Genomic DNA, 23,720 nt, shown 5'->3' with positions numbered 1-23,720 from the left:
GAGCCAGTTCAGTTCTGGCTCAGTTTTGCCTCAGATTTCTGTAACAAATACCAAGAACTTAACATAACTCAACATAAGGAGTTAGGCAGAACTGAGGACACAGAAGTGTTTAAGTAAACATATCCAAAAAGTATTCTTGGTTTTATAATTTAAGGAAAAATACCCCACAGGTTAGACACGAATAAAATTATAAAATATACACAATCAAAATAAATTGCAAGTCAAAAGAAGAGATTCTTTTCTGAGACATCAGATTTTAAAAAAAGCTGAGATAAAATTATTGTAAGATTTTTTGACAAGTAAACTTAGATGGACGGGAAGACGACAAAGCAGAAAGGCCTGGATGTATTTCCACCTCACAGGTTGTTACCCAGTGGGCTGCAGAAACAGTGATAAGAAACAGGGTAAATGCCAGCCTCAACTAGTCTGGCACCCAGCCAGCGCTACAAGGGCCAACATGCCATCACTTGCAGGGAATAACTTCTAGTGCATCCAGCCTATTCTAAAAAACTGCTGGGACTGACAGAGTTACCATCAGTGCTCCTGGAAGATGAACCCTGTAGTCTGTTCAGTATTTCACTGTGGATAACAACCTGTGCTTGAGCTTAAGCCCACACAAGCACATCTCGCAGTCGCTCTCGCTCAGCCTCCCCTAACTCAGATATAATTTCCACTCTGAAACAGCATCTGCTGAGGCTACACTTTTTTCTCCTCCAAAATAGTCCTTCATTTCCTTGTGTGTCACTATCTATATCTTCAGTTCACATCTTCCTGGTGCTAAGACACCCAAAAGCAAACAGCACTGCAGCAGTGTGTCACAGAATACCCCAGATTCCCCCGATTCTGTGATGCTGTATTCAGCCCCACATTTCTTAAAACTGTGTAACAAGCCCAAATTCCATTTTCTGGTCTCCTCTTCCCCCTCCCTGCTGTTGCTGGTTTTCAAGCACACACCTCCCAGTAGGGAGGCAGGGAGAGTTATGGAGACTTTCAATTCAAATGTTTATCCCACTTATTCTCAGTTACTCCACTTGATTTCTGAAATGACCATGGAACTGCAGCTGCAAATGAATGATGAGGGGGAACAAAAAAAACTCCAGGCACATGTATCAACCAGGTAGAGACAGCCCTAATCCAGCTGAAATTCAAGGCACGCATCTTTAACGCAGTATTTACAACCAAATGTTTAAAATGCGTATTAAAATGGCAATGCAAATTTTACCATGTTATCTAAACCTATCTTCTAAACCCTGCCTGTGACTTTTATCCAGTGCAATAGAATCAGCACAGCTGGAGGGCATTGTGAAGGCACGAGTGGATGAGCCATAGTAATTTTTCTGCCATCCATCAGTGAGAATTCAGTGTAATGCCTTTCCCCAAGGAACAGAACCACTGCCTGTTCTTTCACACGGGTGGCCAACATTCATGGCTTCTTTCCACAGAGCCTGGAAGCAACACTGCACCTCTGCTGGGCAGTGCTGCATCCCAGCAGCACACAGGAAGATCCCACCACTTAGTCATTTAGAATACAAGGACAAGGATGGTGTTGGAAATGCAGTCTCAGTACTACTCTGCATGGGACCACCTCCCATCCCTCTATATCAAATAGAGCAGGTCCCAGGCAGAGCCTAACACTCCTCCAAAGATTGGTCAGTGTCCATCACCTCTGCTGGATAGTTCCAGCTGGAGCTCCTCTGAATGTCCTGGTAAAACAGTTTCTTTTGGAGGCTCTTTAGACTGTCCAAGACCTCTGGAGAGAGCTCACGGAAGTCCACCTGTTGTTCCTGATCCTCCTCCTCCTCTTCCTCCTCCTCCTCTAGAAGGTCCTCAGGAGGCAGAGGGGAGCATCTGGAGATGTAGCCCTGGTCTGACTGCACTGACTGTCTTTGGTCATTGCACTGGTCATCAAAGACCAGCTGGTGCTGCTTGTCAGCCTCCCCCTGGCAGAGATACGGCTCTGAAGGAATGACCCTCTGTTGATAAAGAGGGTACATGAGTCCATTCAGATGGTCACTCAGGTCATCTGAGAGGTTTGCAGGACTCTGGTCAGCTACTGCTGAAACCTCAGAGTCCTCATGGAGGATGAGGTTATTCCTCATTGGAAAGCTCATCTCCAGAAGAGGAGCTCCTTCCATGCAGTCCTCATTGCTCAGCACATGATGACTGAGAATATTTCTGTCTTCCAAGGAAGAGACCGGCTCCACTACCTGAACTCGAGGAACATCCACAGGAAGGACCACAGTCTGGGAATTTGGATCCCCACATGGATTAAGCTGAGGCTGCAGTTTACAGCCTGTACTTTGGCCTTCATGCATGTGGAGGTTGATGACGTAACAGCAGCTGGGGTCAGGCTCACGTAGGTGCAGCTGGTGTTTCACAATTCCTCCTGGCTCACTCAGCAGTGAATCCACCTGGCTCTCTCTGTTTAGGGAATGCAACTCTTCATCACTATCCAAGCAGATGGTTTCACTCTCAAACCAGTCTGGGTGCTCAGTCTGCCAGTTCTTGAACTTCTCTATGGCCTCTTTCAGCTTCCTCCCACTGGGAGTATCGATGTAATTCTCGGCCGTGATTTCCGGGATTCGATGGATCCGCCCAGGTTCAAACTTCTCCAGATCCTGAATGCGGAAATAAATATCCTCAAACTTGTCCATCAGTTGGTACCTGGATGTGACATTGAACAGATCAGGTATATCTCTCTCGCTACTTATTCCCTCGAAGTAGCAGACTATGTACATTCCAAAACAGGCTGGCTTCTTGAAATCTGGCAGGATCAGATTCAAGGCTGGGGTGAACAGGTCTCCCACTGGCTTTTGCAGATCCTGCTTGAGACACACAGGCTCACTCCCGAGCATGGCCTGCCACTTGGCCTGGGTGCCCCGAGAACACAGGATGATGATCTTTGAGGACAGCTCCTCCATTTCCTTCTTCTGCCGCGTGAGCCAGGGTAGCGGCCCCAGCTCCGAGATGTGGTGGTCCTCCAGAAGATCCAGGGCTACAGCAGTGCCACAGACTGTCATCAGGAACTCGGCAAACTTCAGCACCACGTCCACGTAGAGCAGGTGATCAGCAGAGTACACAATCCAAACTTTCCGGGGCTTCAAGGGCGGCAGGGAGAGCTCGGTGTCTGGTGCTGATGGAAGACAGAAAAGCATTAATTACAGCCACATTCCCCAAACTGCAATGGGGTGAGTCAGCACTAATCAGCATAGGAGGGTATGAATAAAACTTTTAAGTTTTAATGCTGTTTTTGGCAACGTATGTGGACAACATCTCATTGTGTAAATTTAATATGAAAGTACAGACACAGTGAAGCTGTGATTTATAATAATGTCCAGATGATTCATCGACTTCCACCTCACAAAAACACTACACCAGCTTCAAGAGGTTTGCAAATATTGCTGTATTCTCTGGTGGAGAGCTGAGTGTACCACCCCAAACCAGTCTCCTATTGCTATGGCCTAGATGATCAGCAAATGTTCTTCTGCTAGTGCAGCCTCAGCTGGGTCAAAAGTCTCACCACATTCCAAAGCAATTACCTCCCATCTGACAAATGTGGCATTTCAAATTCCATATACAAACCTTCTTTTAGCTAAACAGGAAGATCCTAAGGCTATCTTTTGGTTTCAGGAAGCATCTATAGAGTAGTTAAAGGCTACAAAAGCCCCTTCTAGGCAACTGTGTGAGACCTGCAGAATGCATGACAGGTGCTTGATAAAACACAGGTGGCATCTTACCAGCTTGCAAATCGTTGTGGCTGCACTTCCCTTGCCAGCGTCCTGGAAGAGACAAAGTCACTGTCAGTTCTGAAAACATGAAGTAAGATTAAATGCTTAAAATCACACCACCTTCCACAGCTTAGGTTAAACAAAAATAATAATCTTTCACTGCGTAGGGAGATAAAGCCGTAGGGAGGGACAAGCCTAATAAAAAAACATACTGAATGAATACTCTTCTACAGCCAGTTCTTGCTACATTTTTTCTTTGAGAGGTGACAGAAAGCACTTAAAATGAACTTTCACCATCTCCCCCAAATCCAGGCAGTCTCAAGTAAAGAACCCCCAACTATCTCTCCTTAAGGAGAAGGGGCTTTTCAAAATATGTCCTTTTCTTAAGAAGCTTTTCTGAAGAGGTGACTAAAACGTCCCTAGCAACATCATATAGACAAGTTTGATGTTAAGAAATTTTACAAAAGATTACCAATTCTCCCTCTCATGTAAAAAGAAAGCAAAACAAGCAGTGAGTGACACAGCTTCCCTGTGATTACTGCCTCATGGCTGCAGCACAGAAGACCAGGAGTTAGCCCTTAAGTACCCAGTTTTCCCATGTGCTTGATCTCAATCTCTATGTCCTGTATTCTTTTTCCTCCCATTTTAATTTAAAAACCATATCTAATCTCAAAATAGTATAAAATTAATTTTGCAGAGACTTTGGGGATCAGGGGGAAGACTAAAGTGTGGACAAACAGGAAGCTTCTGTTCTGCAACACTCTTATGCAATGCAGGAGAAAAATAACTGCAAAGATATCTGCAGCAATCTGCAGGAAACAAAGAGCTGAACTACAAGATTCCTTTATCCCCTCATGAGCTCTGAAGTGCTATGAACATGGAGTATCAGACAGGATAACCTGTGTAAGGCTTTACTTATCCAGTGGATGGTATTAGGACATTGCAGGTCTTACAATGTAAAAGAGAAGAAGGTGTTTTCATAGGCATTATCTCAGTGGCAAGGCATCAGAACAGCAAGGGACAAAAGAGCAACAGGAATAGATACAGAAGGAGGAAAAAGTATTCTTTAGCACTGGATTTTCTCCTCCTGCCTGGTATGAGTCTTACCTGCTCGTTTTTTAGTCATACACAGCACACCTGTAATGACTGACCCCACCAGTAACACACAGATGCCAGTGATACACCAGTACAGCCATATCATCATATCATCTGCAAAACAGAAACACTCCTCAGACACTGCCTTACACAAAGAGTTTCACTAGAGAGCAGAAGGTTCTTGAGCAGCACAGGCCAAGGGAGGAGGACCCTGGCTGTGCTGGGTAGACCAGTACTTCCTCCTTAAAAAACACAGTAACTTCTCCAAACCCATCCCTGCTCTCATGATGCTGCTATGCACCATAAACCTGCTCCACACAAAGAACCATATGTGCAGCACACTGAAAACACAGATCAAGAACCTTCCTCTAAATAGCAATGTTTACCCAGCTTTGACAGGCATGCCGCCCATGTCCTGCCTGTTCATGTAATCCAACTCAAAAAATATTTAAAAAAAATCACCATTTTGGGTCATGAATTTCAGTTTACAGGTGGTTTTTTGGTTTTTTTTTTTATCTTGAGCAAAGCAGATCCTTACAGGTGTTGCAGCCAAAAACAAAGATGTCAAATCATTATGCACAAGTTATCTTGACATTCATAAAAATGAATATATGCAAGCTATTCTCTCCAAAAGCTGCTTTGTATTATGCAAATTTTTTAACACTGAGCAAAGTGACAGAAAGTATTTTATATTAAGACTCTTCTTGTCAAAACTGCTTCTCAAAGAATCCCATGCAAGTGAAGTGTCTCTAAAAAAACTGCTCCAAGGTTCACACTGCATACAAATACTTGCCTCATTAAATCATGGTGAAGTCATTCTTAGCACAATTAATTCTGAACTCAGTGTTACAAGGGGACTGTTAAATTTTAGACACTGAGCTCTCATCTCCATCAGACAGATTTATTGGCACATATTGATTATGATACTTGGCTGGTTGAGCTTGGTTGGCTCAAAAGAGGGACCCTGAACAAAGAAATCCCTGGGCAGTGAAACCCTTATGACCTGAACTCCCCATTCCTCATGTGACAGTCCAGATAAAGAGCATTATTGGGGTCTGAGGTCTCCTTGCTCTTTGTTGGTTTGTTACCAAGTGGTTGCCACGTTCTTATCTTCACATCCTCTGAGGTTTCAGTGGGAGCTTTGGTGGGTTCCCAATATGGTTGTTACAGTTCGTATACCATCATCCATGGTACTATTTTCAAATAATATAACATTTTCAACAGGGACATTTCCTGCCTGTTAGCTCATTCCCAGGAAGGATCATTTCTTATTCCACACAACAAGAAAAGAGCAGCAAAAAGAGTCTCAGGGTATTGGAAGAACTTCTTACCTGATGGTTCTGTACCTGCAAAAGACAAGAGTTATGTTAAAACTTCAGTTCTCATCTGTAAGACAATGGAATCTAATTTACAGAAAAGTGGTTCTCACTTGGAACTGGTTCACATGGGATGAAAGCAGAGTGTCTCAGACAGTCTGTGCTACAGTTCGCAAAAAATGGCTGAATCTGCAGTTGAAATGAATTCAGAAAACAGAAGTTATTCTTACAAGAAATTTTATTCCCTGATTTACTTTCTCCCTGCCTCAACATTCCTTCTATTTTAGCACAGAGACACAGAATTCCCATTGCCCTTCAGAAAACAATATTAATCAAGAATTCTTACACTACACATGAAGAAGACTGTGAGCTCCTGAGGTTGCACATTTGCCATTCTCACTCCCATAATTTCTGACTTGGCAGTCCTATACTAAGGAAAAGCCACTGACTACAGAGAATACCTATATAAAAATTCTTTCAGCCATTCAGCCATAGTATTTCCCTGATGCAGGTAATTACAGATTAGCCAATCTCAGAACAAAATGCTGTGAAAAAAACCCCTAACAATCCTCAGGTGCTCACTGCCTTGTTTGTGAAGGAAGGACACAGGGACAACAGTGTGGTCCCACCTGTATTTTGTAGCTGCAGCAAGCTTTTATGTTATTCTCTATTTTGATTGTGACATTCACTTGCTGTTGTAGTCCATCCTGCAGAAATCAGATGCAAGTTAAAAGGGAAAGAAGAAAACTGGATGAAAGAGGAAAAAAAGAAGAGAAGTTGACATGACAACACAGAGGGGTCCAAAGAAGCAGAAGCTGCTATTTTTTTTCCTTTGAACAGGAAGCCCACAGAGAACAAAATGGGTAAAGGATCTGGCTACCATCACTACAGGTGTCCTGTGTGACAGACATGGTAATACAATTAAAACAGCAGGCTAAGATTGCACAGGTAACAGGAAACAATTAGGGATGTACACTGTATAACTTCAAAGGAGCTGAACTTAATTTCTTAACAATGTAGATGTCTTCAGCTTTGTAATGTGTAAACATTAACAAGCTTCCTTGTTTAATTAGAAGCAGCTGTCAACACTGCTGCTTCTGACACTAGAACAGGCAAGTAAGTCGCCCTTGCTACCTGCTGTACACAATCAGTATCATGATAATCTAATTTTTCACAGTGATTAGCAGATACAAACTCCAAAATGAGGTGTGTTCCCCTCTACCAGGGGAATACTCACACAGCTGTCCCATCTGTGTCAGTAACAACTTAAACAGATCAGTGCATGCAGTACTAAGGGTTTTAAGTGTTAAGGGACAGATAGATTAAACAAACTGCATGCCAATATATCTGCCCTCACCCAAGGAAGGGTAGAGAGTGGTTCCAAATATTCAGTATTTCTCCTCCCTCAGATGCCTGAAGGAAAACATTTCTTATATTGGAAGACAGTCTGGACACTTGGAGCTTCTCAGCAACACAGACTGCAAGAACCACAGAAACTGATTCTCAGCTTGAATGAAGCATCTGTTATTAAATCACTTGTTCTTTATCTAAAAAATTTAATTAACACCTTCCTGTGATCATATTTGATAAAATACTTCAAAGATTTATTGAAACTTTGCACCTCAGTTTTGGTTAGCTTCCTGAGTCTTAGCTCCCTAGGCACTGGCTTGAAAAAGGTAATAAAGCCCAGATAGTCAGATATAAAATTTGACTTTGCAGATGTTTATAGGCTGCTTCATGCATTATAAAACCTCTTTTTTGATCTTTTATCCACCAAATTCCTCTTTCCAAAGACAATTAAAAATCTATAAAAACGATCCCTTGAAAATTGTTGTTCAAACGTCCTGCTTTAGCAAGCATTTAAGATGTTTGCCTAAATCCCCAGAGAAGGTATGACCTGGGAAGGCAATTAATTACCCCAGTGAAGTCCCGTGTGATCATTTTGCACTTCTTCTCGTTCAGGTAACTGGCCACATGAATTCGGTATTGGGCTGGCTCCATCCATGGGTTGAAGCTCACGAGCACAGTTGTATCATCCAGACTTTCACCCCGGATCCTGGGTTCCCACAAGCTACCTGGAAGTGGGGCAGATATTCCCAGGTTTCTCAACTGTCAAATATTCCAACAGAGCGCCCACGTCTACGCGACTCCAAAATTGTTACCTGTCTTTATACATGGGATGGTTCTTTTCATCAGAGAATCCCTGCAGTCTGCAAGAAAGACCATCAGTAGCTAGTCAGAAACATTGTACTTCCATTTAGGAAAAAACCCACATTTTCTTATCAGAAGCCAGACACCTAACCAAGCTCTCCTAAATGAGTAGGCACCTTTGTTCCAAAGCAGTGGCAAAATTCTGTAGAAGAACAGTATTGGTTTCCAGTGAATAAACCAGTCCCTTCACTGATGTCATGGTGGGTTTTGTTCTTCTTTTTCTTCTCAGAACAGAGAAAATTAACGAGACTAAAAACACTTAATAGTGCAGCAGTATCTGAGAACGCTTGCTGATGTAACACTGGTGCAGAAAGGGTCACAATAGTGGAATTAAAACTTCATCTTCATCCCCACACCTTGTAATCACACCTCAGCAATAGATTCCTCCAGAGGCATTCTGACACAGGAAAATTAGGAGGCTGGAATCTTTCTTAATCCCAAAACACTCTTCCACATTTCTAATTCGCTTTATTTAACAGATTGGCCCTGCTTTTTGGGACTTCCTTCAGAGTCAAATCCAGAGTCACATATTCAACAGTTAGCAGTGTGGGATTTACAACTCTCAGCCTTAAATTATGCCCTTCTCCAGGGTTTGGACAAAGGAAAAGGAACAACTCCTTCCTTAGACAGTTGAGATAAAACCGCATATCTCAAATTTCCAACTTCCAAAGTTATCAATTTGAACTTTACAAAGTTTACAAATTTACAGTGTCTCCGTAATTCATGTGTAAGCTCCAATCAGCAAAGCTCTCTGCAACTCCTGAGCTTGACAGCATGAATTAGGTTTCTGAAGAACAGTGGAGGATAAAAGGCAGGAAGTTCTTAGTGTGAAAAGGCATAAGAAAGGATAAGAGGGCTGAAAATGAAGTGCTCCCTCTCCTTTTCCAGCTCACATTGACTGACACGCTCCACACTTTGCCATTTTATAACTACAAAGTCAGGCTGACAACTACAAGCAAGTTAAGAAAAAAGTTAAGAACCAGTTTTCAAGCTCTGTACTAAGCAACAAATATTTATGAAGTAGTTAGTGAAGGCAGAGAGCACTGCAGATGCTCAGCAACCTTGGGGAAAACAATAAAAACTCTTTTAGCAATAGGAAAATTTTCACATATACAAGAAAGGGTCAAGCACTCAGCACTACCAAGTTTCTTGGTAAATTATACCTAGCTGTACCTTTGAAATTGAACTTCACACACCTAAGATTTAATACTAGAAGGCAAACCTATGATTTGGAAATTCTGGCCTGTACTTCCAGCTGCCACAAGCAGAGGGGCAACTTTGAAAGATTTTAAATTAAGTAAAAGCAGCAGCGATGTCAGGCCCACAAACCACCACATTCCTGCCCCAGGTCCACAAACCACTGCATTCCTAAACTCAAGGCCTAAGTGAACTAAATCACCTCTTACCAGGTATTGTGAGAGACGTGGACTTGCAATTGTAGTCTCCATTTACCCCCAGTTTGGGCAGGTGATACACGGTCACTTGGTAAGTCTGGCCAGGTTCCACTTCAAAACGGTCAAAAGTGAAATTCCACTGAAAACAAAACACATCCACAAGGACTTTAAAGGACAATGTTGCTCTTTAAAGGCACTGAAATTAACAGCTGACCTGGCCCTGTCCCACGGTGCTCCCTCATCCCATATAACCCTTTTACTGAAGCTTGACTATAAAAAATTAGAACTCAAGTGTATTAAATATACCCATCCCCCCTTCGTCTGACTCAATTGTTCTGTTTGGAATTAGATTTTTCTTAGGATCTTTGAGCTGAGACAACAGTTCTATGCCAAACCACTGTGTGGAGTTTCCACCAAACTACATGCTGAACTGAAAGGAGATTAGAATAAAATACGCAGTTTCAAGATGGAAACTTCAGTCTAGGATGAATTTTGCAGCACTGTGCAAGTGCTAAGCATTTAGAATTGCATTTATACATATGTAGTTCTGTACCTGGCTATTCCATACATATTTTCTTAAATCTGTAACATTTTCTGCATCAGCAATCCTGTGCAAATTCTGGAAGAGCCATTGGCTCCTAGGCCAGTGGTATGTGGTAAGTGGTAAGCTAACTATGACCAAATTCTGTGTGGTAAGGAATGAACTCCTTATTGTTTATATTCCTTACTGTTGTGGATGCTCAGCACTTTTCTGATGAGTTTCCTAGGAGGAGTGTAAGCTGAAGGACCATGGTGCTTTCCTCCACAACAAGAGAGTACAAGAAAGAAGTGGAAGCAATAGGAAGAGCTGAGTTTAAAAAGCTATAAAATGTCACGCTCTCAAGCAGAATGCAAAACCCCCTACAACTATTTGCTTTAAGCAACATCCAGAGTGATGACACATGCTAGGTACTAAGAGCAACAATTCTTAAAACCTGAAGGGTAGGAAGAGTGAAAGAGAAATGGGAAATGACAGCAGATCTCGAGCCCAATACAGACTCTAAGCAGTCTGTACTTTTTAATCAATAACCTTGCCATAGGACAGTGAAAGCAGAAACAAACCCAGGGACTAGAAAACGGAATTTGGAGCCCTTAGCACTCACCCGGCCTCCATCTGGACGGACCTGAAGAGGCAAATTGTTCTGGAAGTCAAACTGGGCACAGATCTGCTGATTGCTGCTCACTTGCATCACGGCGAGCTCCGCCCCTTCCAGACAGCGGATGCTGGCTGCAGGCACAGGGACAGAGGGACATGTTCATCTTTTCCTCTCCTCTGCACATGCAGAGGCTGCAGCCCCCACAGAGAGCCCCACTGTGCCTAGTCTTGCCACAGTCTTACTCCTTTGAGGCGCTGAGGATCCCAACACAAAGATAACTGGCCGTGGAAAAGTGGGCATGCAGGGTTGACTAACAGAACTCTCAGCCTAAAGGCTGCCCACATGGCAAAGCTACATCCATGCAAATGAAGGAGCAAAGGAGAAGGAGACTGCATTCTCCACACACCCTGGCACCTCCACGGATGCAGTGTCGTGTTCAGCTCTGCCTCTCCAAGCTGCTTGGTGCAGTTTGGGAGCCAAAGCAAACACGCCTTTATTTTGGTACACACGGTGCCAGCGAGAGAGTTTACAAGCACAGCTGAGGGAAATGACTGGGCTGCCTGAGTCACACCTGCTTCTACACTACCATAGCTAGAGACTGTAACTCTACAGCCCTCAGACACAGGCCCTGCAGAAGGAAGAAATGAATGTGTTCAGTTCTGTCTTAAACTTTGGACATGAGTATGCAAGGGAAGCATCATTTACAGACAAAAAAATCAGAGGTATTTGGAGAGTGAGAAAACCGGACTTACTGGCAGTCATTTAGGCTCCAACAATGAGACAATTATTCCTTTATCAAGGCACACAAAGATGAGATTACACCCGCCAAACAAACAAAATTAAGCAGACAACCTGTCAAATTTCAAAGACCTGCTTTCATGACTTGAAGTCATAATTCTCCTTGCTGTCTTTACTAGATCACACCTACTTCATCTGCTCCATGCTCAAATTAAACAACCACCACTTACCATCCGTGGCCACTTTCCACTCTATCTGAAGCACAGGGAGCAGTTTTCCATCCTCCCGACGGAAAACATCCGAAGAAACGTGGAGACTGCTTGGAGCAGAAGGAGTCCACGCAGGAACCTTCAGCCAGCTCGACTCCATGCAGGTGCCTGTCCAGCAAATGAAAACCACACTTAGAGTGGGGCTGAGGAAGCTCTGCTTAATTGCAATTATGGTCTGCTCTTTGGGTCAGGGTTACTCTGAGGGGAAAACTGGGTGACAGACTGCTTCCAGCTCAGAAAGGCAGTTTTCAGCATGGAAAATTTACTCTGTAAACTGCCTGGAATGGTCTGAACTTATTCTAGTAACTTCCTCTTTTCCTTAAAATCCCTTAGTACTTATCACAATCAATGCAGACAGGCTAAACAGGTCAAGTAAGTTTATTCAGTATCTCCTTCAACCTTCTGCTGAAACAGACCTATGTTAGTACTAATTTCCAGCCTCCCAGTCATAAGAAATCTGTCAGATACCCAGGAAAATTGTTCCAATAGTTAATTACCTTGGGTCTACAAACTGCTTTTCCTCAAATTTGAATATACATCTGAATTCAGCTTCCAACAACTGCCTGTTATGCCTTGTCTAAATTAATGAGCTCCCTGGACAGAAAAATAAACTATGCTTGTCAACACAGTGTTAGGTCAACTGGTCCTGTAACGTTATCAGAAAGTGAAATCAAGTACGACAGGCATAAGACAGACATGATCTACTTAGGCTTTTGTAAGACATTTGACTTACCAGAGAATGTTAAAAATAGCACAGTCAGCCCCCTCCCCCTGCCCCAGCACACTTTGGGTCTATTTTGCTGGATCTGTGATGGAATAGTGGAAAGTGGGCAGTATCCCTTCATGTAACAGTATGGTTTTAGGCTTAGGAGTAATTAGACAATCCTCAAATGCTCATTCTACCAAAAAATATCTATAAAAAGCCTGACAAGAATAAAGTACCTTTCAGCAAAGAGTGTACTAAACACTAAAAAAAAAAATATAGATTTCCCCATGAGCAGAAAAACAAGAGCCATAAGGCAGAATTTAAACCAAATATTCAAATTAGGCAGCATTTTAATGATGGTGCTGCAGTTTGGCTCAGCCGTGTTGTCAAGCTGTATTCCAATGGCTGTGTGCCAGTGGGAAATATGGTCCAACCTGATCCCACCCAAGCCCTCTCTTGCCAAAGAAGTTTTAAATCTGGTTATTTTCAGCACAGTCGTCTCCCTGATCTGGCAAGTCAAACAGAAACACTACAAAAAATACTACTGGCTACAAAAGCACTTGTGCCAGTATGACACAGGGTTGGGCACCGAGGCAGGAATGAGCCTGCTTAGAACAAGGGCTGCAAGGAAAAGCCAAGGAGCTCTGCAGCACTGCCCAGTTGCCTCCAGGTACCAAATGGACACCTACAGAACATTTTCTGGTTTTCAAGAACATTTTTCAGAACGTTACCCATAATTATGTTAAAGTCATTCAGATGCATGTCATTGCTAAGACTTGACCCCTTACACCCAATAATTTACACTAATTACTCTCAACTGCACCCGTCTATGCCCCTTTTTAAATTCTAGTTCATACACTATTTTTTCATCAAGTACTATCATAATGGCTTGTAATGAACATTTACTGGCAAACTTGTCCTAAAATTCCCATTTCTTTAAAAACTGACGATCCCAGCTTTAAATAGAAACTAAACAAGTTGGGTTGGGTTCTACTCATGCCACTGCCTACCCCCCAAACTCTGTCCCAAAAAAGACATAACTTTCCATTCCTCTTCTAGCTGGAGCTTATAATGGATCAAACTGGAAACTCCCAAAGCAAGGCATGATAGCAGTGTTTCCCTTTACAGCCATCTGATTCTAGCAGGAAAAACATGCTGTATGAACCCAGCTAAAAAAAGAAAAGAAAAGAAAAGGAAAAAAATAGAAGAAAAGAGCATGATCTGATGAGAAAACTGCAACAAAGAAAAAAATTACTTACTACTTCTTACGAGACAGTTTAAATCCTGTGGGGGAAAAAAACAAGAATGTTACTCTCAGAATAAAATTGACAGTAACTTGCTCAGTGTTGGGAGAGAGGCAGAAAAAACCACTTCAGTGACACACACAAATTGGAAGAATGAACCATGATGGAAACACCGGACTAAGGTGTTGATCAAAAATCCAGGGACTCAGGGCATGAAACGTGTGCACAACTTATGTGACATCAGTATCACAGAATGACAGATTCAATTGGAAAAGACCTCTGAGATCATCCAGTCCAACCTGTGACCAAACGCCATCGTGTCAACTGAGTGCCCGTCCAGTTTCTCCTCGAACACCTCCAGGGATGGTGACTCCACCAGCTCCCTGGGCAGCCCGAGGCAACTCCCTGGCATTCCAATGTCCAGTCACCTTTCTGTGAAGAACTTCTTCCTAATGTCCAACCTAAACCTCCTGTGGTGCAGCTTGAGGCTATGTCCTCTTGTTCTGTCGCTGTTGCCTGGGAGCAGAGCCCGACCCCCACCTGGCTCCAGCCTCCTTTCAGGTACTTGTAGAGAGTGGTGAGGTCTCCTCTGAGCTTAAGCCCATCAGCCCAGGAGCACAAGCCCTCTGCAGCAAGGCTTGACACTGAGGGCGATTCTATTTTCAAGCAATGTATTTGAGAGGCAACCCATTAAGGAAAAAACAATTAATCAGAATTAGGCGCTTTCTTATTAAGAATAAAGATGCCCTGATCATAAAGAAGCAACTAGAAGTTTTGTGGGCTCTGCCTGGCTTCTCCAAGTTATGTTTTGTTGATACTGGAAGACCCCATGGTCACCAGGAAGAAGCATGTCAGCTTGCTTGGTTAGTGTGATGCAAAATCCCAGTGAGAAGGAAGCCTGAAGTCGCTGACATATAAATCAAAATGAGGGCTAGGTTTCCTCTCACTCATTTCCTATGCCCTGATGAATAAAGCTGGATATTACTGTCATACTATTGCCATCATATAATTCATTTCAGTGGAGGGGGGAAGGCAGTTGGGTTTTTAAACTCCACAACTTCCTACGGTCAGCTCCAAGTGTATTTGGGGCTTAGCATCCAAGGGTATACTTACATTTTTAGGGATGGTTGCTTGAAAAAGCCAACTGTGCCTTTTTGGTAGTGAACACCCATGGCACAAAAAGCTAAAGTTTCATAGACACTGAGCTGGCATTACACAGCATCACTGCCAGAGGCACAGCCCTCAACCTCCCTTCCCTTAAGCCCAGCACTGCAGCCTGCCCTGAGCTGGCACCAGGCAGGCACCTGAATATGGCCTGAAAGGGAAGCAAAGTCCAGAATCTGTGAACCAGATCTTCTGCCCTTCTGCTCCTGCTTGGCAACAAACCACCAGCTCTGAAGAGGAAGGTGGGCACTGCTTTTTCATAGCTGTGCTGGCTTTTGTCTGCTTATGACAGGACAGAATTACATCCTGCCTTTAGAGCAGTCCTAGCAGAGGCAAAACATCACATCAATTAATAACCTTTCTGTTTTTTGAGGGAAATACGAAGTATAAAGTTCGGTGAGATCGAGTACCACACGAGCTGAGCAACCAATTTCAAACATGGGCGGAGTTCTACTGACTATGAAGGAAATACTTCAGAGATTAATGCTCACACTTCAGCTCATGTATCTGGGTTCCTGCAAACCTGGAGCGAAAGCAGGAAGATTTGGCATTAAGCTCCTCATGCTTATATAAAAAATAAAAGCTGAGAATCTCTTCCAGGCTTTTGCTACACGAGTCACAACAATACATACAGGTACAAATCCAACCTTCACAAGAAACACATCCACACTCCAATTACTGCACCACAAATGCCCTCAAGATAGAGGTATACTGAAAAAGATTCAGTGCGACACCCAAGTTGTGTAATGTTAACCAACTTTATGATTGTTTAGGGAACATTTCAATCAGCTCCAAGGATGGAATCTGCCTTATGGGCTACCCTGAACTTCTAAGCGTACCCAAATCTACATGGCATTTTGCCTGAGAACTGAACTTTGCTGAGGAATGGTTTTCTCAGCAGCCAGATAGCCATGTTCTGTTTTCCAAAATGAAATCATCTTTGGTGCCCTGTTAGGACTAAGGCAACATCCCACAGTCAGAACAAATATTTTGGCACATAAATACCAATTTAGTCTGAACTGCACATTCACAATTATACTGGACCTAATTATTGCAGACAAATGTACAGATAAATCCTCCACTAAGTATTTAGATCCTGTCATACTTGAAAAAACCGGTTACAAGTACAGTTAACAGAAATGTTATTGCAACTTGGTACATCCCAGAGCAGGTTTCCTTTCCCTCCCTGCCACTGCAGGACACTGTCACGTAGCACCTGCAACCTAAATCCTTTATTATTGGGGAAAAAAAAAAAAAGAAATGGAAAGCAAGGAAGCAAACGCTGATTAAACCAGACCCAAACCAGCTAACTACAATCCCTGAAAAAGAGAACAACGTAAATTGTGAATACCAGTACGGAAGAGCAGATTAAGCTATGAAAAAAAATTACTCCTAACACTTCAGACACTTAATCAGACTTTTTAAGGTAAATTATGTGGCCTGACAAAGCCCCTCATGTAAAAAGGTGCAGTGGTTTTGTCTGAGATGGAGTTAATTTTCTTCACAGCAGCTGCTACGGTGCTTTCCACTGAGGGCAAAGAGCAAGTGGCTGTGTGGGGCCGAGCTGCTCTGGGATGAACCCTCAAGAGGAAACAAAAATAACTGGTTACTACCCATAGGGTTTTTTTCTAATGTAGTGATCTCTGTTCAAGCCTATCACTTAATATTCAGTCATTTTGTCCTCGTTCTGTTGCAGTTATCAGTAATTATTGTAAATGGCATCACGATAAAGCCCTTATAAAAAAATATAAGGCATTATTAGTCTGAAGAGCAGCAACATCTGCTTTCATTTGAGTGCTGGTGTTCTGCTTCTTAGCTGACAACACATGGTTAAGTGAGGAAATGCTGCATTTCCCCTTTTTTGTTTAATGATCAACATGAATATTGATTCATTACAGCTTACAAATGGATCCTCTCTTCCTGCAGGTCTATTATTCCAGGTGAAGTGCTCACAAGGATGTTCCCAGCTTTGATGAGGCTGTGGTGCCCTTTCTAACATTCATTAAAAACTCCAGAGCTAAACGAGGAGCCATCCATCTGTTAATGAGGATTCAGAACCAACACTTGGTAATTAAAGCCTTTCTTACCTTTTCAACGCTGGGTTTCTATGGGGAGAAACAACAGTATTTTATCTGGTGCATCGCCATGCCCCAGCCCCGCTCAGGACTTTCAAGGGACTACCTACACGTGTGTTCTTTCTAACCTGTTTACCTGCTGTGACACCAACTTTTGCATGTGCAGCTGACTATGCTGAAGTGTTTTAAGCTGCCATCAGGTAGTCAAGCACTTAGCAGGTCTACCACAAGAAGAGGGGAATGATTCTCCCAGCACAAGGTAGCCTGCACCAATTAACTTCTCGGCACACTCCCTTCCCAGTCCCCAAAGGACTACAGGGATGACCCAAGAGCTGAAAATGCCTTGAAGAACAACTCATCCACACGGGAGGTCCTCACTATTGGCATAAGGAAGCAAAGATAGGTGAAGATAAAGCCACAGTGCAGGCAGAGGTATAAGAAGTTCAAGGAAAGGCAAGTCCTAGAAAGGCTTTGCCCTGAAAACCATCACCTCTTTTTTGTAGCATACCCAGGTGAACAGGTCTGGGCTGCAGCTGAGGCCACACTTTCATACCAAGAAATGTAACTCCAGACAATGACATTCAAAAGCCAAGAAGAAAGTAGAGAAAAAGACCAGTTGGGTTTGCAGCAAAGTAAGTCAACTGGCTACCTCCTCAGCACCTGAGGGAATACTTGTTGGTTTTCCCTTGTAAAGGTCCAACCAACCCAAAACCTTATCTGATGCATTGGCTCATCCAGAGTACATTAACAAAGCTCTGCATAGCAGAAGTATTTCACCTAGTTTCCCTACTTGAGTGTGCTGGTTTGGGCTGGAATAGAGTTGATTTTCTTCACAGTAGCTGGTATGGGTGTTTCGGATTTGGGCTGGAAACAGTGCTGGTAACAGAGAGATGTTTTTGTTATTGCTGAGCAGGGCTTGCACAGGCCTTTTCTGCTGCTGTAATAGCCCTGCCAGCCAGAAGGCTGGGGGTGCAGGAGTCAGGAGTGGACATACCTGGGATTGCTGACCCCAGGTACCCACAGGGATATTCCATACCGTAAGGCATCAAGATCAGCATATAAAGTTGGGGGAAGAAAGATGAAGAGGGGGAAGTTCAGAGTGATGGTGCTTGTCCTCAAGAGTCATTGTTATGCATGATGGATCCCTGCTGTCCTGGAGGCAGCTGAACACCTGCCTACCCATGGGAAGTGGTGAAAAACAACTTGTTTTCCTTTGCTTGCAGACATGGCTTTTGCTTTACTTATTAAATGGTCTTTATCTCAACCCACAACTTTTCTCACTTTCACCTTTCTGATTCTCTCACCCATCCCACTGGTGGGGGAGTAAGTGAGCAGATGTGTGCATAGTTGTCAGCTGGGGTTAAACCACAACAGTCCTTTTTGGCACCCACCATGGGGATTGAAGGGTTTGAGAGAACAACAGAGCAGACAGGAATGTGCCAGGTCAAATTTAGAGATGTTATTCTGGTAGCCATTGACAGGTTCCTGTGCTTGCCATGGGGCTCACCTGTACATGGGAGTCTGGTGCTTGTTAGTGGCTGGTTTTGCTTCCACTGCTTTGCAGTGCTGCTCATCCCACCACTCTGCAGCACCTGGAACATTCTGGTAACAGCAGAGGTGATGCACCTAGGCTGGGAAATGGCCAGAGCACCACTGCTGTACTGGACAGGCTGGAACTCCTGGGTGAACTGGACCTGAAGGGACTGTGGATGAGTCCATGGTGGAGTGGAGATCCACTTACCTGCCCATAGGAAGTGGTGAATGAACACCTGGCTTCTCTTTGCTTGTGTGTGCAGCTTTTGCTTTCCCTATTAAACTTTGTCTCAACCCATGAGTTTTCTCACTTTTACCCTTCTGATTCTCTCCCCCATCCCAGTGGTGAGGGAGTGAGTAGGTGGCTGTGTGGGGCTCACTTGCCAACTGGCCCAACAAGCAAAGCTACAGACATGGGAGGCATAAATATGAGAAGTTGATTCTGAGGTGATGCTGAAACTATTATCAGCAGGACAGGCACAGTCAACTCTTCATGTTTACTTGCTGTATTTTCACAGAAAGCTAAGAAACTGTTTCTTTCAGTCTTTTAAAATGATTTTTGTTTCGCTTTTGACATTAAAAACAACAGACCATACGCTGTGGAGAATCATATGGATCTGAATGAAAAAAACCTGGGAAACTGATTAACAGCACCACCCCATAACAATTCAATTAAAGTAATGGGAGGCAAAGATTTCCCAGCAGGATGCTCTGGTAACTACAAAAAACCACTGTGAGCCGGGCAAGGGTCCAGTTTTCCTTTAAAGAGTGGCTGCTGAATGGGAAGGACTCCAGCTTCCCAAAATCTGCCTTTCACCTTTGAACCATTCTGTGTATCTTCTGAGGCTTGGATGATTTGAAGTTTACTGCAGTTTCCCTTTTCCAGCTCCTTAGTAAAAAGAAGCAGAGATCAGCACATGAACACATTACAGGAATAAATGCTGAAGGATGATTTGTGTAAGGCTGCTAGGAAGCCAGCATCTTTTACAAAATTGTTTTAATCTTTTAAAGCCTTTTTCTCTACTGTTTCTAACTTTTTGTTTTGCCCTCATATAAATTCTCAGAAAAATCAAATCCAAATTCAAAAGTTAAATTTTCTTCATAACAATCAGTTCTAAAGTTGTCTTTATCATATTTTCTTAGTTTTGATCAGTAACCCTTTTTATGATGAAGTTCAGTAGTTTTGATCAGTAATCCTTTTCATGCCAAGGAGTTCAAAATACCTTAACAGCACTCAGTGTGATTATGTTAACATCCTACACAGCAGAAAGATGCCACAGAAGGGAATGAGAGAACACATTTGCAAAGGAGACCAGGGAAAAGTCTTCCTCACATGCACCACCACGGCTCGTCTTCATAAGAGATGCTACACCAATTCTTCTCCAGAGACTTCCACTGAATCAAGCTGGCAAGATAAATTTCAGAGACATGTACAGCTATCCAGCCGCTCAAAGATAGCAGGGTTATAAACGCTGCATTCCTCCAGGACACCCAGGCATGCCATGTCTCAAAACTGTTACAGCACAATGACTGAACACAGTGATTTAACACTCGATGGTGAAAAAACAGATGGGTATTTAAGCTGTGGGATGTTTTTGCCCTGCACATAGGAAAAAAGCCACTGCAGATGACAGCTACTGATAGGAACTGTATTTGCAGCTATGCTATTCAGCCCTACAGCTGAGCATGTTTGATGGAGTAGTGGTGAATGAGGCCCATTAAGTGCATTTGTTGGCATTTTAATAAGATGAGCTGTTAACAAGCATTTAATTTTACTTTCAGGTGTCTACTGACACCACATATGACACTTTCCCTCCACCACTTCATCTCCCAAACAGCCTCTGCCACATGAGAGTTTTGCTGAGGAAGCCGTCGTGGCTCACCCTGACCTGCTCCAAAGCTCAGCAACAGCAGCCTGAGCGCGGTGGGTTAGACAAAGGAAGTGAATCTCACCCACCCTGCGCAGCAGCAGCTTTGCTTTTGAACCACACCACAGTCACGCATTGGGAGGGTTACTGAATCATCCTCTGAAAACAGTGCAACCCACAGAAAGGGAAGGGGGAACTGTTTTCAACTGTCACAGCTTCAGAAGCTGGTGCTTTTTCCTACGTGTGTCAGCAGCTTCACAACTGCTTAAAGAGGCTGCTCCCGGGCTTAAGTGGATTCCTTTTTTGTAAGTCTATCTGCACTTTAGAAATTGTCTTTTTGATAGAAAAGGCCAGTGTAGCAGCCCTGTCTGTACATTCACTGCTCTGTGTGCACACCAGAGAGGGGGGGCAACAAAGCTTCTCTGTGAAAGTTGGTGATGTTCTGGTGAGCCCCTCGCCCAGCTACTGTGGTCACATTTCCTAAAAAACAGAGGTACAGGCAGCAAGACAAAGTCAGTCAGAGCCCAAGCAGCCAAGGACTTACAGAGACTCTTCAACATATTACTGTCAATCTCTGTGACTAACAACGTTTGGGATATCATGGTTATGTGAGATGCCTAAGCAATATTGTAATTTTTCCTTTGCCAAGGCTTTACATTTCGTAATTCTACAATGTCCAGCCTAAAGTAAAACTGCAGAACTGGTCTGTTTTCTTAGGGTCTCTTTAAATAAGAGAGAAGGCAGCAGAGCAGAGGTCAGGTAAAACAGGGCTAAGGATATAGTCAAACATTAGGAGAGGTGTCAGACTAGACAAAAGATAGAAAATGTGTACAGAAAAAGATTATAGAAGCTTTCATCCCAAAGGGCACGTTTTTGTCTATAGCTGTACCTATTTGCCTTTGCCAGACTGCTGAAAGTACACCATGGCACGTAAAGCTGTCCAGCTTAGCAGACAGCTGCCCATTTTCCCGTCTCACTGCTATTGTTAACAGAATTAAAAAGCAAAAGCAGATCTCTTCCCCTTACTACACACTCTTTACATGTATCTGAGACAAAAAAAACCCCTCCAAAACAAAAAAAGCGACCAACAAAACAAATCCAAAACAATCCTCAAAAACCACCAGAGAGAGCGACCAGCCCGAGTTCATACTCCGGGCTGCCAAAGTTCGCTCGGGCTGGTTGGTTCGCTTTTTACAGAGACACCACATTGGCAGCTCCTGTCTGGCCAGTTTCACAGGGAGAAAAGGCAACCAAAATCTAGCTGTTCCAAAACCCCGGGTACATGTAATCCTTATTTCCCCGCGTTCTCCTGAAGAACCCTCAGCCGCAAGGAGCGAGTTAAAACTTTTAGGACATTGGGCAACGTCAGCTCTTAGCAAAGACTCACATCCTGCTCCGGGACTCCGGGCGCTTCCAGCACGCCTCAGCCGCGGCCGCCCGGCGGTGTCCGTGACAGGCGCTTCTCGGCAGCCATCCCCCGGCCCGGGGAAGCCGGCGGGGCTCGCAGCGCTCCCCGCGCCCAGCCTCCGCCAGGGAGCGAGCGCTCCCCGGGCAGCCACACCGCCCGCCCCGCAGCTCCCCCGTCCCAGCCTCCCGGCGCCCGCCCGGGCCCGCCGCTCCCGGCGCCGCTTACCGGCTGCGAGCAGGTGAAGGGCGGCGCGGCGTCCAGCAGCAGCCGCAGGGCCGTGACAGCGGGCGGCCAGGCCAGCAGGAGCAGCAGCGGCAGCCGCAGCCCCACGCCCGCCATCGCCCCCGCACCGCCGCCCGGCGCTTCCGGGCTCGGGCCGGGCGGGGCGGCGCCGGCCGCACCTGAGGAGGGGCCGGGGCGGCGCGGAGCGGGGCCCGCCCGCCGTGTGGGGCCGGCGGGAGCGGGGCTGGGCCTGTGCTGGGCCGCGGGAGCCCCGAACGGCTCCTCCCCGCCGGGGACAGCGCTGTCCGTGGGCAGAGGCTGGGGTTAAAGAGCCAAACCTGCTGCTACCTGGGGGTCGTCTTCCTGTTCGCCAGGCAGCGGGAGGGTCCCGAGGTCTGCGTGCTCATCACAGAATCGCCAGGGTTGGAAGGGACCTCTGGGGATCGTCCCGTCCAACCCCCTGCCCAGGCAGGGTCACCTGGAGCAGGTGACACAGGAACGCGTCCAGGTGGGTTTGGAATGTCTCCAGGGAGGGAGACTCCAGGGCCTCCCTGGGCAGCTGTTCCAGGGCTCTGCCAGCCTGACCGTAAAGAAGTTCTTTCTCGTGTTGAGGTGGAACTCCCAGTGCACGCCTCTGGCTTCGGGTAAATGCCGTGAGCATTAAAAACTGGCATCAGCAGCGCTCTGCAGCCGCTGAACTAAAAGCATTACAGGTGTGTGCTCTGCTTTTCCAGTTGTGGGGCTGTGCAAACCTGTTACTCGTTCCTGATGCTCACCCCATTTCAGCTGTCTCACAGGTTTCGCACTGTTTTCACACTGCAGCACACCCACAGCCACTTTCACCTGTTCTTTGCCATAGTTTTCACCTCAAGGTCTCACACAGAGCTGTAACTCAGCCGAGTTGCCAGCTCAGGGAGTTTTCCAGCAAAGCTGAGCCCTTTGCTGGGCTTTGACCAACACCTGTGAGCACAGCGGTTTCGTATGGTTTTGTGGTGGCAAATGTCTAACTGGTGGCCAGTCTGAGTGTGCAGATAACGAGGTTTCTGTTTGTGATCCTTCTGCCGTTCCTTCTGCCATTCCTTCTGCCCTGCACTGACAACATCCACAGGTTTTCATCACCTCCTGGGTTTTAACATTTTGTGCCACCACTATTTAATAGTAGCAGCAAAGCCTGCAGTTCTGACAAGGGAACTGCAAGTGTGTGCAAGTCAGGGAAAAGTATATATACATGTGTAACTGAAAAAAACCATTCATTTTTCTTTAGGTGTTATTTTACTGAATGTTACTTGGGCTGAGCACACTGTGATTTATAATGCTGTGACAGAAATGCAGCGCTCAGCTGGCATTGTGGTGTAATTTCTTGATAACCATGGTAGAACAAATTTGCTCAATCGACAAGCAAATGTGTGGAACGTTACTTGTTATCATCCCATTAGCTTCATGGCTTATGTATAATTACACTGTATTTAAGCTGAGGGCACTCATTTTCTATTGCATGTGCTTGGTAAAAAGGAATCCAGTAGAGAAAATGTTAAGTGTGTGGTTACGCGTGAGTCACGTGTTGGACATCGTGACAGGGCAGAATTTCTGTGGTGACAGCAGTGCAGAGAGCA

General features: G+C 44.6%; 1 protein-coding gene across 2 annotated transcripts; it reads right to left on the bottom strand.

Moving 5' to 3' along the window:
- Positions 1-214: 214 nt before the first annotated feature.
- IL17RA (interleukin 17 receptor A) lies at positions 215-22,227 on the bottom strand. Of its 2 annotated transcripts, XM_048301249.1 has the most exons (13): positions 22,111-22,227; positions 13,853-13,877; positions 11,849-11,995; positions 10,887-11,011; positions 9,757-9,883; positions 8,302-8,349; positions 8,057-8,214; positions 6,769-6,846; positions 6,253-6,328; positions 6,155-6,169; positions 4,836-4,937; positions 3,738-3,779; positions 215-3,133 (listed from the first exon to the last, which is right to left on the bottom strand). In XM_048301249.1, exons 1-13 carry the CDS (start codon positions 22,222-22,224, stop codon positions 1,629-1,631), a joined length of 2,562 nt encoding a protein of 853 aa, XP_048157206.1. In that variant the 5' UTR covers positions 22,225-22,227; the 3' UTR covers positions 215-1,628. The 2 variants fall into 2 exon arrangements, with proteins under 2 accessions (XP_048157206.1, XP_048157207.1); XM_048301250.1 differs by lacking the exon at positions 13,853-13,877 and having other exon boundaries at positions 22,111-22,167.
- Between the last annotated feature and the right edge of the window lie 1,493 nt (positions 22,228-23,720).

This window comes from Corvus hawaiiensis, chromosome 4 (genome assembly GCF_020740725.1).
Source record: "Corvus hawaiiensis isolate bCorHaw1 chromosome 4, bCorHaw1.pri.cur, whole genome shotgun sequence".
In the NCBI taxonomy this organism is placed as follows: domain Eukaryota; kingdom Metazoa; phylum Chordata; class Aves; order Passeriformes; family Corvidae; genus Corvus; species Corvus hawaiiensis.
The sequence above is the reverse complement of the archived record's forward strand: the minus strand, read 5'-3'. Positions and strand labels throughout refer to the sequence as shown.

What these genes read in the sequence shown, in the direction of transcription:
- IL17RA (XM_048301249.1), bottom strand. Translation starts at nt 22,224, where the DNA reads ATGGCGGGCGTGGGGCTGCGGCTGCCGCTGCTGCTCCTGCTGGCCTGG. An exon ending in CACGTCTCTCACAATACCTG is followed by an intron (nt 8,350 to 9,756) that starts GTAAGAGGTGAT and finishes TCTTTCTTGCAG; the next exon opens with ACTGCAGGGATTCTCTGATG. An exon ending in GCTGCAGCTACAAAATACAG is followed by an intron (nt 6,329 to 6,768) that starts GTGGGACCACAC and finishes TTTCAACTGCAG; the next exon opens with ATTCAGCCATTTTTTGCGAA.